General features: G+C 40.1%; 1 protein-coding gene across 4 annotated transcripts in view; it reads right to left on the bottom strand.

Annotated features, from left to right (window-relative positions):
• Positions 1-13,634, bottom strand: part of CTNND2 (catenin delta 2) — a 1,186,471-nt gene that overhangs the window by 24,442 nt on the left and 1,148,395 nt on the right. For all 4 annotated transcript variants that reach the window (XM_073332332.2, XM_073332334.2, XM_073332335.2 and 1 more), the window contains one exon: positions 7,223-7,349. In XM_073332332.2, the coding sequence (XP_073188433.2) occupies positions 7,223-7,349 (127 nt within the window). The remainder of the gene's footprint in view (positions 1-7,222; positions 7,350-13,634) is intronic.

Here is a 13,634-nt window from a genome sequence, read left to right as displayed (position 1 = left end):
TGGAGCTGTTTCTGTTGACTGTGAACCGCTCTCCGCTGGTGCACTATGTTGGGATTCAGGCTCCGGCTGAGCCTCTTGTGTAGGGTTATCGGCTGCTGCCAGTTCAGGTTCGGTGGGGCCCTCTGGTGTTGAGGTTGCAAGTACTGGATTCAATGCTGGCACGGGGTCTGGTGTTGGTTGTTTGGCTGGTTCCGGTTCTGGGACTGGTTCCGTCTGGGTCTCTGGGACTGGATCCACTACTGCTGTTGTAGACATTGGCCTGGGGTCCGGGTCCATCACCTCTGACTGGATCCTGATAGAAGTTTCCGGAACAGAGCTAGGCCTCACGGCTTGTTTAGCCTGGCTGCGGGTGACCATTCCCACCCTCTTGGCCTGCTTCACATGATTGGCCAAGTCTTCCCACAACAGCATGGGGATGGGATAATCATCATAGACTGCAAAAGTCCACATTCCTGACCAGCCCTTGTACTGGACAGGCAACTTGGCTGTAGGCAAATTGAAAGAGTTGGACTTGAAGGGTTGAATCGTCACTTGGATCTCTGGGTTGATTAAATTGGGGTCCACTAAGGAAGCATGGATAGCTGACACTTGTGCTCCGGTGTCCCTCCACGCGGTGACCTTCTTCACGCCCACACTCACAGTTTCCCTCCGCTCCAAGGGTATCTGGGAGGTATCTGGGCCTGTGGACCTCTGGTGTGATTCCGGTGCAATGAACTGTAATCTGTTGGGGTTCTTGGGGCAGTTGGCCTTTACATGCCCCAGCTCGTTACACTTAAAACATCGTCCAGCTGACGGGTCACTGGGGTGAGGAGGGTTGCTGGAGAACGGGGTGGTGGGACGATAAGGGGTCTGGAGGGTTCTTTGGGAGGTAGGTGGGGCTTTGGGCGGCCCCCGGTAATAGGATGTGGTCTGGGGTGGTCCCTTCTGGTCTCCGCTCCAACTGCAACCAGTTTTCTTCTTCTCTGCCACCTCCACCCATCTGGCTCCAATCTCTCCTGCCTCAATTACAGTTTTGGGTTTCCCATCTAGGATGTATCTTTCTATTTCCTCAGGAACACCCTCTAAGAATTGTTCCATTTGCATTAGGAAGGGCAAATTTACTGGAGATTCAACACTTGCTCCTGATATCCAGGCATCCCAATGTTTCACAATGTGGTAGGCATGTCGGGTAAATGACATGTCTGGTTTCCACCTTAGGGCTCTGAACCTCCGACGAGACTGCTCGGGTGTTATCCCCATTCTGACTCTCGCCTTGGATTTAAACAGTTCATACTTGTTCATGTGTTCTTTAGGCATTTCAGCTGCCACCTCAGCTAAGGGTCCACTGAGCTGCGGCCTCAGCTCTACCATGTATTGGTCAGTAGAGATGTTGTACCCAAGGCAGGCCCTTTCGAAGTTTTCTAGGAAGGCCTCAGTATCATCGCCTGCCTTGTAGGTGGGGAACTTTCTGGGATGGGAAGTGGTACTTGGAGAAGGATTACTAGGGTTTGTTGGGATATTCTGCTGAGCCTTTATCTTCTCCATCTCCTCCACATACTTCCTCTCTTTTTCCTTCTCCTCCAGTTCTTTGTCCCTCGCTTCCATAGCTCTCCTGTGAGCAGCCGCTTGGTGTTGTTCTGCCTCCCTTTCTTGTTCCTTCTTCAGCCGCATGAGTTCTATCTGTCTTTCATGTTCCCTTTGTCTTTCCTCAGCCTGAAATTTGGCTAATTCGAGCTGTAGTCGAGCCGCGGATTTTGCCATTCTAACCTCTCTGTTTTTACTAACTTTACACCCGAGGTTTAGAAATAAACAAACAAAACCTGGCTGTAAAATTTTGCTGTGCTGGAATAGAATACCTATTCTCTGATAGTGATTGTCAGCCTACAGAAAAAGACAATTCCCTTGTCTCTGCTCTGGGCCCAAATTAAAGTAAAAAACCTCCAACTACTTGGAAACCTGCTTACCCAGCCCAAAGAAAAAAAAATCCTTTTCAAACCTGTGCTCCTTGTAAAACAAAAAAAATCAAAATCCTAAAAAAAAAACCCTGCCACTTTTGTCTCCAGGCAAATGGGTAGAGCACACCCCCCCCTATTTACTTTTAGGAAGAAAAGAAAAAAAAACCTCTGGGTTGGAAGACTGTGAATTTCCCTGCAGGAGTTAAGTACCCTGCCTCCAGGCAAAGAAAACCTGCAATTCACAAGATAATCCCCTTTTGTCTCTGCTTGGCCACAAAGCAGAGAAAAAACAATCTGCTTTCAGTTTCAACTGCTTTCTGGACTTCCTTTCCAAAGGGGGGGGGAAAAATTCTTTTTAAAATCTGTATTTCTAGTTCAAAAAATCTCAACTGGATCTCAAAATGATTTCAGGTTAATCCCACCACTGTGCCACCATGTCAAGGTTCCTCCCCCACTCTGAACTCTAGGGTACAGATGTGGGGACCTGCATGAAAAAACCTCCTAAGCTTATCTTTACCAGCTTAGGTCAAAACTTCCCCAAGGTACAAAATATTACACCCGTTATCCTTGGACTGGCCGCTACCACCACCAAACTAATACTGGTTACTGGGGAAGAGCTGTTTGGACGCGTCCTTCCCCCCAAAATACTTCCCAAAACCTTGCACCCCACTTCCTGGACAAGGTTTGGTAAAAAGCCTCACCAATTTGCCTAGGTGACTACAGACCCAGACCCTTGGATCTTAAGAACAATGAACAATCCTCCCAACACTTGCACCCCCCCTTTCCTGGGAAATGTTGGATAAAAAGCCTCACCAATTTGCATAGGTGACCACAGACCCAAACCCTTGGATCTGAGAACAATGAAAAAGCATTCAGTGTTTTACAAGAAGACTTTTAATAAAAAATAGAAGTAAATAGAAATAAAGAAATCCCCCCTGTAAAATCAGGATGGTAGATATCTTACAGGGTAATTAGATTCAAAAACATAGAGAACCCCTCTAGGCAAAACCTTAAGTTACAAAAAAGATACACAGACAAATAGTTATTCTATTCAGCACAATTCTTTTCTCAGCCATTTAAAGAAATCATAATCTAACACATACCTAGCTAGATTACTTACTAAAAGTTCTAAGGCTCCATTCCTGGTCTATCCCTGGCAGAAACCAGCATACAGACAGACACAGACCCTTTGTTTCTCTCCCTCCTCCCAGCTTTTGAAAGTATCTTGTCTCCTCATTGGTCATATTGGTCAGGTGCCAGCGAGGTTACCTTTAGCTTCTTAACCCTTTACAGGTGAGAGGAGCTTTCCCCTGGCCAGGAGGGTTTTCAAAGGGGTTTACCCTTCCCTTTATATTTATGACAAGCTCTAATGTTACAACAAACAAACACCCCATTTTAAAGTCTTATAGTTAAATTTTCGAAAAGCTCATTTAAGCATCAAAAGAACTGAGGAGATTTTCAAAAGCTCAGTCCCTTGAATGATGAATTCTTTTGAAAACTGTCCAGAAGTGTCACAAAGGGACATGAACTCTTGAAAATCAAGCTGTTATATGGGTGCTTACATGGGACCTGAGTGCATCTGAAAAAATGACCCCCAAAGTGCACGCAGAACAATTCAATAATTGCCCCGATTTGTTATGTAATTTGGGGCCCCAAAAACTATTTTTTCCCCAGGCATACACATATGCAAGTTCCATGGAAATAAATGGAGGTTCTGTGTGTGTATATTTCAGGCAGAATGGCTCAGTAATGATCTACTCTAGATTAGTAAACATGGGCAAAACATTGGAGAGAGAGCAAAATGCGAGGATAGCGTTTGAGCAGTGAATGCCTAGTGAATGCACTCACTTATAAAAACAATTTTCTCCAAGTATTGGTATTTATTTTTTCCATTTTGTATCAGTATCAGAGGAGGTACTAGCGTGTCTTCTCATGACACAAACTTGAATAGATGGACAGAAAGGCAAAAGCTTTGGCTCTCAAAAAATCAATACACACCAGAGAGAACCCTGGCTTCTGTTTCTCAGCATATGGGATGAGACTTGGAAGTGGTGTCTGCCTAGAGTTTAGTTGGAAAGTTTCAAAATAGTGATGACAAAAATTAATGGGAAATGTCAATGAAAAATGGAAATACGGGCTTCACTGAAGTAAATGACAAAGTTCCCATTGATTTGAATAGGGCCAGGATTTCATTTCAAGAGTTTATCAGAAAATATTATAGATTTAGACTGAAAATAATTGGACCAATTCAAGTGCGCTACCCCAGCTCTTATCAAAGAAATGAAGTAAAGAAAGACTAATGAGAGATAAAGTATTATATAACATTGGGGTATTGGCTGGACCCCTTAATGTTCACTTAGAGACTTCCCAGCACTAAAAGTTTTCTACTGCTTAGGAAACAAAGTGGATACTTACGGCTGTTAACGTGACAATGCTAAAACAAGAATTAAGATTAAAAGTGAGTTTCAGTTAAGATTTTTATGTAGGGCACAAGTATAACCTTTACATTTGTTGTTTAGTATGTTATTTGAACTTCACTCCTTTAAACATCTGGTTTAATGAAGGCAAAGCACATCAAATAAATTTCCTTTCTTCATATTTAGAAAAGGTGGTTGGTATATTTTTAGTGTGGTATTGTAATAACAATGAATAATAGCACTTTCATGTCCTCCTTACCATGACAAAAAGTGGACATTTATAATTATTGCGTGCTTTATTTTTGAAACTGTTCTGTTCATTACTTAAATCACAAGGACAGAAATTTGTTCTCTGGTCTCATATCTGTTCTTTTCCTGTTAAGCGGGTATTGTTTTACTCGAGTTTAACCTTTAAAGGATATGTTAATACATAGTAATTTTTTAGAAAGAACACTGATGTTTGATAATGGTTCATCTTATTACACTGTAATATTTCTATAGTTTACAAAAAGTTCTGTAAAAACTCATGCATAAACCTTAATCTTTGGTCATTTCCTCCAGGAGTCCTAATTTACACTGCATTTTTCTTGTTAGGATTAAGGTAACAATTTTGCATCAATTTGGAATTTTGATTAAATTTTCTCCCCCGATTGGGACCCCTGGATTTAAGAACTAATGTTAAGCAGTTGGCTGTGCTTATGTATCCATTAAAACTGAGGATTGCTCTTAAAGCGATTGTCAGCTAACTATCTAGCATGGTTTTAGGACTCTGACACCACCAAAAAGACCCAATCAGAATCAGAATATGGTTTTGGACAACATGTGTCCTCGGCCAGAATCTAAGAGGACAACATACAAAACATAGCTCCAAAGGGGTGCTAAGACATTGCTAAGACATCAAAACACTGATGGTCATGTTAAGCATGCAGCTTTTTGTACACTGTCCAAATGATAAAACATAACTGTCTGTCCATTCCCTAGAGGAACTATATCTATTCACCCTGTGTGAGCAACAGCTCTCCACCATCAAATCCACAAGTGGACTCCTGCAGAGTTTTTACTGGAAGCATTCATGAAATTGTCTGTTGACGATGGACTGACTTTATGGTACTGACTTTTGGTGGGGGTGGAGGGATGGGGCAAGGTAGAGTCCTATATATTAGACAAAGTTAGATTCCCTCCTTGAACTGAACAAACAACAGAAAGCAGGAGATACTTGGAGTCAGATGTTCACTGAAGCTCAGGGCCAGATTTTTCAAGCACTCAGCACTCACAATGACGGTCAGATTTTCAAAAGGGCACCCATCTAGGTGCCTGTATGAAGAGCAGATTTTTGAAAGTGCTTAGTACTCAGCCACGACTATGGGGATACTTGTGGCCAGACTTTCAAAATAGCTCAGCACGTTGCCCTTGTAGATTAAGACTGGACTCTTAGATAATTAACAAACATAAAAAAAACAATCACTTTTGCACTAGGGTGTAAGTAGTTTAGCCAGACACATCTTACTGCTGATATCCCAGTAACTGTGGAACAACTTGTATATGAGGAGTGATTAATAAGATTGGGACTGTTCATCTGAGCAAAGAGATGACTAAGGTAGGGACATGATAGAGGCCTATAAAATCATGAATGCTATGGAGAAAATGAATAAGGAAATGTTATTTACCCCTTCACATAACACAGGGTCACCCAATGAAATTAATAGGCAGCAGGTTTAAAATAAAGATAAGGAAGTACTTCTTCACACAATGCACAATCAACCTGTGGAACTCATTGCCAGGGGATGTTGTGAAGGCCAAAAGTATAACTGGGCTCAGAAAAGAATTAGATAACTTGATCAGGGGCTATATGCAACCCCACACTCTGGGTGTTCCTAATCCTCTGACTGCCAGAAGCTGGGACTTGACAAATTGCCAAAGCCCCACTTGACAAATTGCCCTGCTCTGTTCATTCCCTTTGAAGCATCTGACACCAGCCACTGTTGGAAAAACAGGTTACTGGGCTAGATGGACCATTGTTCTGACTCAGTATGGCCATTCTTATGCTCTTAATGACAGAGCTTTAACAGAGCAAGCAGTAAAATGCAAAGTGAGAGGCTGATAGGATTTTACTATGTTTATTTTAAAAGACTTTATTTTTATTGAGGATTACTTTCATTTAAAGTAATTAAATATTTTAACTTGGAATAAGTGGAGGAAAAAGAGGCCTGAATTCTCCATGTGAAAACTGAATCGATTCCTCTATGTAAGACAGAAATAATTCTACAGTGGATGAAATAGCAGTTAATTACAGTTTATATGTTCATGGCATTGATATTAGATGTAGAGTTGCAGTCAATCCTTCTGCAAATACATCCATAATGAGATGCCCAGCTGACGAACATTGGTGTAGATTCATTGACTGGAGTGGAGTTCTGAGGATTTACACGAAGCTGAAGTTCTGGCTAACAGTATAAAACATACATAACAAATGAATTTGTGGTTTCTATGACTAGTAAAGAAAATTACTTGGAAGCATCTGAGATGGGGAACTTCCCAATGCTAACAGTAGGCACAATGGCCCTGGGAATTTTCACTTTCCCAATCAGATAATCTTAACTGGCCAGTGGACAAGGAAAATAGTGAATGGACATTCACAGTAAAAGGCTACACTGGATAGTCTGTCTGCTTTACATTTCTACAAGGCATTCACACACATAAAAAATATTCCTGTATACAAAGATACACTGATCAGAATGAAAAAATGTTTCCCACATGCTCCCATCACGGTTAATAATGCATCTAGATGCTACTGACTGGCACTTAACAATGGAAAGATGACATTACTAGATTACTTCTCTGTTTACTTCAGCCCTGGAAGCATGGTCTTACCTGAGCGATTATTAGGAGACATGCGCACTGGAGAGATGGAGGGCGTGCGTGATGAAGAGTATGGTCTTTGCCGATCCCTCTCTATTGTTGAAGATGAGGCTACAAAGTGATACTGTGACCATCCATCCTGCATGAGGACAACATCAAACATTGGGACAGGTTTCAGTGAAAAAGATGCATATGTACAATACTTTATTTTATGTAAACAATACTTTTATTTTATTTAATCACTAATTATGATGAATACTCAGTTACAGTAATTACATATCAACTCACAATGGTCACTCTTGTTCTCCAGTGCTAGGCTGCTTTACTCTGCCCATTTACAGCATGCCAAGTATGCTCAACACTGCAAAATTTAAGATGGTGCTCAGGGTCTGTCTACACAACGGGGTAATGTTCTCTATGGGGGCAAGGGGAAGTGTGATTTCTAAAGTGCTCTGATGTGTTGCACATTAATTGGTCTGTGGAGACCCTGCTGGTGCACTCTAAAAGTTCCCTAACATAATGTTGTTAAATCACACTAGGGAATTATTAGTTTGCACCAATTAATGCACAACTTGTTAGTGCATTTTATAATTTGCACCCTCTATAGTGCACATTATCCCACTGTACTGCATGTATTCCAGACAACCCCCCAGATACTACAATGTATCCCACAAAATACCTACAACAGGCACAAAGACACAATCCCTTTTAGGGCTGTGCAAAAATTATGCAGAATTTGAATACAGTTTTAGGCATTTTCATTCTGCCCTTTTCCACACCACTACTTTTCCTGAAATGTCATAAAAATGATAAGCCAGCTGTGAAAATATGCAAAATAATGATATTTTGTCTGATTTACAGTGCAAATATTTTTTCCTTGAAAACAATGCTGTTACAAAGGAACGTTTTAATGTTGCAAGCAAATGTTAAATGGATAGATGATGAGAATTCAAGCCTTTTGAATTTTGTTATAAATATTTCACACACCCTCTAGTCTAGTTAATACACTGAGACTGCTCAGCTGTTTGTTCATAACTGGGAAACTAAAGTAGGTTCTTTACAGTGTTTTATTATAATATAATGCCCATTTCCCCCAGCACTGTTTTCTCCAGAGTGCACAGAAAAAGTTGCCCTCTGTATTTGAAATTGAAATGTATAATGATATGAACATTTCTAAGTTAGCTGCTGCTCAAGTTCATATTACTGAAATTGACTTTATTTGTGCAGGAATCAAACACTGGAGAGCCTAAAGCTGTTTTATGGTCTAACATAACATAACATAACATAAATACTAAATAGTAACATTTTTTCTTAAGTAATTAAACTAGCATGAAAGCATAATGAGAGCTAAAATGGCTATTAGTAGCTCTTGTATTGGACTCCACTATATTATTTCAGATGCCACAAAATATTTACTGATGAAATATGTTTATCATCTGTAAAGCTTGTGCCAAAACTGTAATGTAATTTTACGAACTTGGGCACAAAATCTACTTGCCACTCTTATGATAACACTTTACTTAGCACTTAAAAAATGCTTTCCAGGGACCTGATCCAATGCCCATTGACCTCAATGAATATTGGGTAAAGTCCCAAGTGAGGAGGCAAAAAGAATTTTGCAAGGCAGATATAAGTGTGATTAAAATATATATAGTATAAAACATTGTTAAAAATTGGCTCCAGTTTCCCTCTTAGTTTGGCTATTTTGCTATATGAAAAGTAATTGCCATCACCAGTACTTTCAGAACACTCTGCTGAGGAAAAGTGGTGCTGCTTTTCTTTTTTAAACAGCAAAAGCACAGAAGACGCTTGCTTATTAGATTTCTATCTATACATAATATTGATAACTTGAAATAGACACACTCAACGTACAATTAAAAACACTGAATGCACATCTCTTCCCTCTATGTTGTTTGCATAGTGCATTGGTAGGTGGCTGTGTGTCAACTGTGAAGTTACGACACACATTTAAAAGGAAAATTAAAAGAGTGAAATTTGGGACATAGCTTTTGAAGATGGGTTCATTATTTTCTTTGGAGTGGCTAGCTACAGAGCATTTGTCCATATAGGAAAGTGATGTTTGTGCTTCTTCACAGGATCTATATGACCCCAGGCAGTGAAGGGTCATATAGAAAATGTCAGGAGAAAAACGGACAGTCAATAAAGAATCGTAAGAATTACTAGGAAATGCCAGTTAATCCTTATTACCAATGATAAGGAAGCATTTTCTAAATCCAATCAATCATCTCCAGCAAGCAGGTGACTTAGAAGCTTTTATAAATCTATGGTACGCCCACATCTTGAATACTGTGTCCAGTTGTGGCCGCCCAATCTCAAAGCAGATATATTGGAAAAGGTTCAGAAAAGGGCAATAAAAATGATTAGGGGTATGGAACAGCTGCCATCTGAGGAGAGATTAATAAGACTGGGACTTTTCAGCTTGGAAAAGAGACAATTAAGGGGGGATATGCTAGAGGTCTATAAAATCATGGCTGGTGTGGAGAAAGTAAATAAGGAAGTGTTATTTAATCCTTCTCATAACACAAGCACTAGGGGTCACCAAATGAAATTAATAGGCGGCTGGTTTAAAACAAACAAAAGGAAGTATTTTTTCACATAACTCACAGTCAACCTCTGGAACTCCTTCCAAAACTATAACAGGTTCAAAAAAAGAACTAGATAAATTCATGGAGGATAGATCCATTAATGGCTATTAGCCAGGATGGACAGAAGCTGTGAATGGGCGACAGGGGATGGATCACTTGATGATTACCTGTTCTGTTCATTCCCTGTGGAGCACCTGGCATTGGCCATTGTTGGAAGACAGGATACTGGGTTAGATGGACCTGTGGTCTGACCCAGTTTGGCCGTTCTTATGTTCTTGTAAGATGTGCCCTTAAGCTCTAGAGCAATGATGATGTTAAAGACCGATATTATTTTCAAGTGCACAACTACTGTTTTTTCTTAATGTTAAACCAAATTGGAAACGATCAGAGACTGCTTAAAGCACATGGAGACATAAAACAAGAGCTAAGAGTTCAAAGTCTTTGAAATGTCATAATGAATAGTTTAATTCCCTTTATCTTACCTATTTATCCCCACCCACAGTTCAGGATCTTACACAGTAGCCTTAGAAAACATTATAAATAAAGTTTTACCATGTACACATCTTCGATAATATTAACTTACATAACTTACATAACTGCTATGAGAATAACACACTTATCACTTGGAAATCTTTCATCCCAGTGAGAAGCACTGATCCCCTCTTCCCTCTTTCCATCCTCTTGAGATTAGCAGTTCTCATGGGAATGGCAGCAGAGATGTCACTTTTCTAATTATTTTATTTTAAAGTGACAGATCTGCTAGCCCAAGCAGAGGAGACATGCAGGCAGAAGGAGGGAGCAGGCCACCCTCTGGGGAGATCTGATGTCAAAGGAGGGAAATGACCATCCAGCATTCTCCACCTATACAACGAGGTGACATTGACACTACAGTTGACTTGCAGGGGGACCTGCAAGTCAACCACGTCATGAACCGCCTCATGAAGAGCAAAGAGGAGCATCAAAGGGATGAGGCAAGCTTTCAAGATTTTCAGCCTTCCCTACAGTTAGAGTGAGCACACAAATGGCGGTGCATGCAGTCCTTGTTGGGACCTCCTTATCTCCATCTCAACGAGGGATATGGTGGAAGGATCCTTAATCAAACTATGCACAGCTTCAAAAAGTTGGTGCTCCATAAGACAGGTTTTATGATAAGGAGTGTTCCCCTCCCCCCCCAGGTTTTACTAGGATGGGTGTTTTTTTTTTAGTTTTTTAAATCCCTGTCCACACTGGACATTGAAACTGTGCCAGAACCATGCTGGCTACAAGCCTGCTGGAAAATGACTAGTAAATACAGTTCTAATCCTTGTGGAGATGAACTTTCAAATACCAACAGCAGGAGGGTGTTTTTGTTTTTTGTTTTTTTTTAGCTCAGGGAAATTCTACATGACCATGGCTTTTAACCTTCTCTTTTCGCTCTCACATTCACCAACATAGACAGAGAAGAGCATTATTTTCACTATAAAATGGAGACAATGAATATTAAAAAAAATGAAGATATTAATAGTTCTTCAAACCTTTTAAAAATCCATTTAATCCCATTTAAAAATCAATTAATGACACTAGAGGCTTTAGGATCTTAAATGTTCTGTGCCAGCTAAAAATGGCACGTTTTGTTTCATGTTCATCCTGTATCATGGTATCTCTCTTAAGTATCTACAGCTAGGGTTGAAGTTGCTCTCAGCTGAGCAGGGAAAAAGGGCAGCTTTCTGCTTGCCTACTGCATTACATACCTGAATCCTTCTAGCATTCTAATGGAAAGTGAACGTTAGCTCCCTCCTGTACAGCACCACAAACTCCATAGCAGTGACATCTGGTGCCAGTTGGGTGAAGTTCCTTTGGCACTTCAGAGAACACCAAAAGTTTCTTCACCACAGGCATTACAGTGGTTCTCAGCAGAGAAGAGGTTACATCTAGTTGTAGTTGGACTGCCAGTAGATATGAAGCTTGGTTGTATAGGATTTATTCCCCTCGATCCCCCATTTAATGTTTTTCTCTCTGCTGAGAGCAGCTTCACCTACAGGTGCTTCAGAGAGTAGAATTTGAGACTCACAGTACAATTTCAGCTGACAGTGGAACTTTTAGAATCTCCAGAATTGCAAGGCCCCAAATGCTTTTAATTCCAATTTGATTAATATAAATGTACAGATAGACAGAAGTGAAAAATCTTAGAGCTCTGGGGAGACTGATGTGATTGATAGGGGGAAGACTGGTCTCGGGGCTAACGCAAATAAATGGGAGTCAAGAGATCCCACTCTAGGCTCTGCCATGGACTCTGGGCAACCTTGGACAAGTCACCCTCTGTGCACCTCTCAGTTAAAGACACTGGGCTCAGTTCTCTCACTTAAACTGGTTTACACAGTGCAAATCCATTGCTCAATGGAGCTACTGTTGATTTACAGGTTTCAGAGTAACAGCCGTGTTAGTCTGTATTCGCAAAAAGAAAAGGAGTACTTGTGGCACCTTAGAGACTAACCAATTTATTTGAGCATGAGCTTTCGTGAGCTACAGCTCACTTCATCGGATGCATCCGATGAAGTGAGCTGTAGCTCACGAAAGCTCATGCTCAAATAAATTGGTTAGTCTCTAAGGTGCCACAAGTACTCCTTTTTTTTTTGTTGATTTACACTGAGGTGAGTGAGAACAGAATGAGGGACTAGAACACCTTCTGTCACAAAGGGTGTTGTGAATCATAATTCATGCATGTTTGTAAAGCACATTAAAATCTTCAGCTATAAAGGTGCTAAAAGTATGTGCAAAGATTTAACAGAGTATGGGCTAGATACTCATCCAGTGTAAAATAGCACAACTCTACTGAATGACTGCAGTGGAGCTATGAGGATTTATACCAAATGAGGATCTATCCTATGTGACTGTTGTCCTATATCTACATACGTTAGAGCCTTTGTTAACAAAACTGGTCCATTCTTTAGTCCATCTGAAAATGAAAATAAAAGTTTTGCCATTTCAATATCAGAGCAAAAAGATAATAAGGAGCCTCTTACACCAGCCTGCCTCCCCCATCCTCCCAACTCCTTTATTCAAAACCAAGCTACTATCACACTTGGTTTTATTGGAGTGCTTAAATTTTTGGCACAGTGAAACAAAAAAGTTATCCCAATCATTAATATAATTATAAATATTATTATGAGCTCAGATTGCTTTTGATTAGCCAGATTCCGGTAGATTCCACTGTCACTGGATGGTAATTTTCAAACAGTGCTTTCTGACAGATTTTTTGCATGTGTCTGACAGGCTGCCATAATACCTCAAAAGCTGAATACTTTTAATAAAATCAATCCTTAGCTCTCATCTGCTCCAACAAAAGAAATTTCTTTCCATCTTTAAGGTGAACACTTTCTAACAAATTCATTAAAACTATTCCCATCAACAATTCCAGAAGTTATTAGTGTTAAATATTTCAACTAATTTTTAAGAGCCAAAAGGGAATAAATTGAATTTAATGCAGAAATAAATACCACCTGACATGCTGGTTGCTTTCATTATTTTGTTTCAGCTCTAGTGCCTATAATGACATTTAATTAAATTGATTCGGATACTTAAAGGTACAGTATATAGGGATCTCCTAAAGAGAACAAGTACTATCTTCAAAAGCAAAGTCTGTGTGCAAGTGCATTTCAGAAACCAATCTGCCATCAGCCTGATCTACTAAAGGAAAAATAGGACAAAAGATTTGACAAACTGGAAAGAAAATCAGTATAATACTGTTATAGAGGGGAATGCCATTGTTAACTGCCAACCGTTAGTTAACAGGTAGCAACTGTACACCTAAAGAAATCACAAATAACCAAAGTAGGGTA

This window comes from Lepidochelys kempii, chromosome 2 (genome assembly GCF_965140285.1).
Source record: "Lepidochelys kempii isolate rLepKem1 chromosome 2, rLepKem1.hap1, whole genome shotgun sequence".
Classification (NCBI taxonomy): domain Eukaryota; kingdom Metazoa; phylum Chordata; order Testudines; family Cheloniidae; genus Lepidochelys; species Lepidochelys kempii.
The sequence above is the reverse complement of the archived record's forward strand: the minus strand, read 5'-3'. Positions and strand labels throughout refer to the sequence as shown.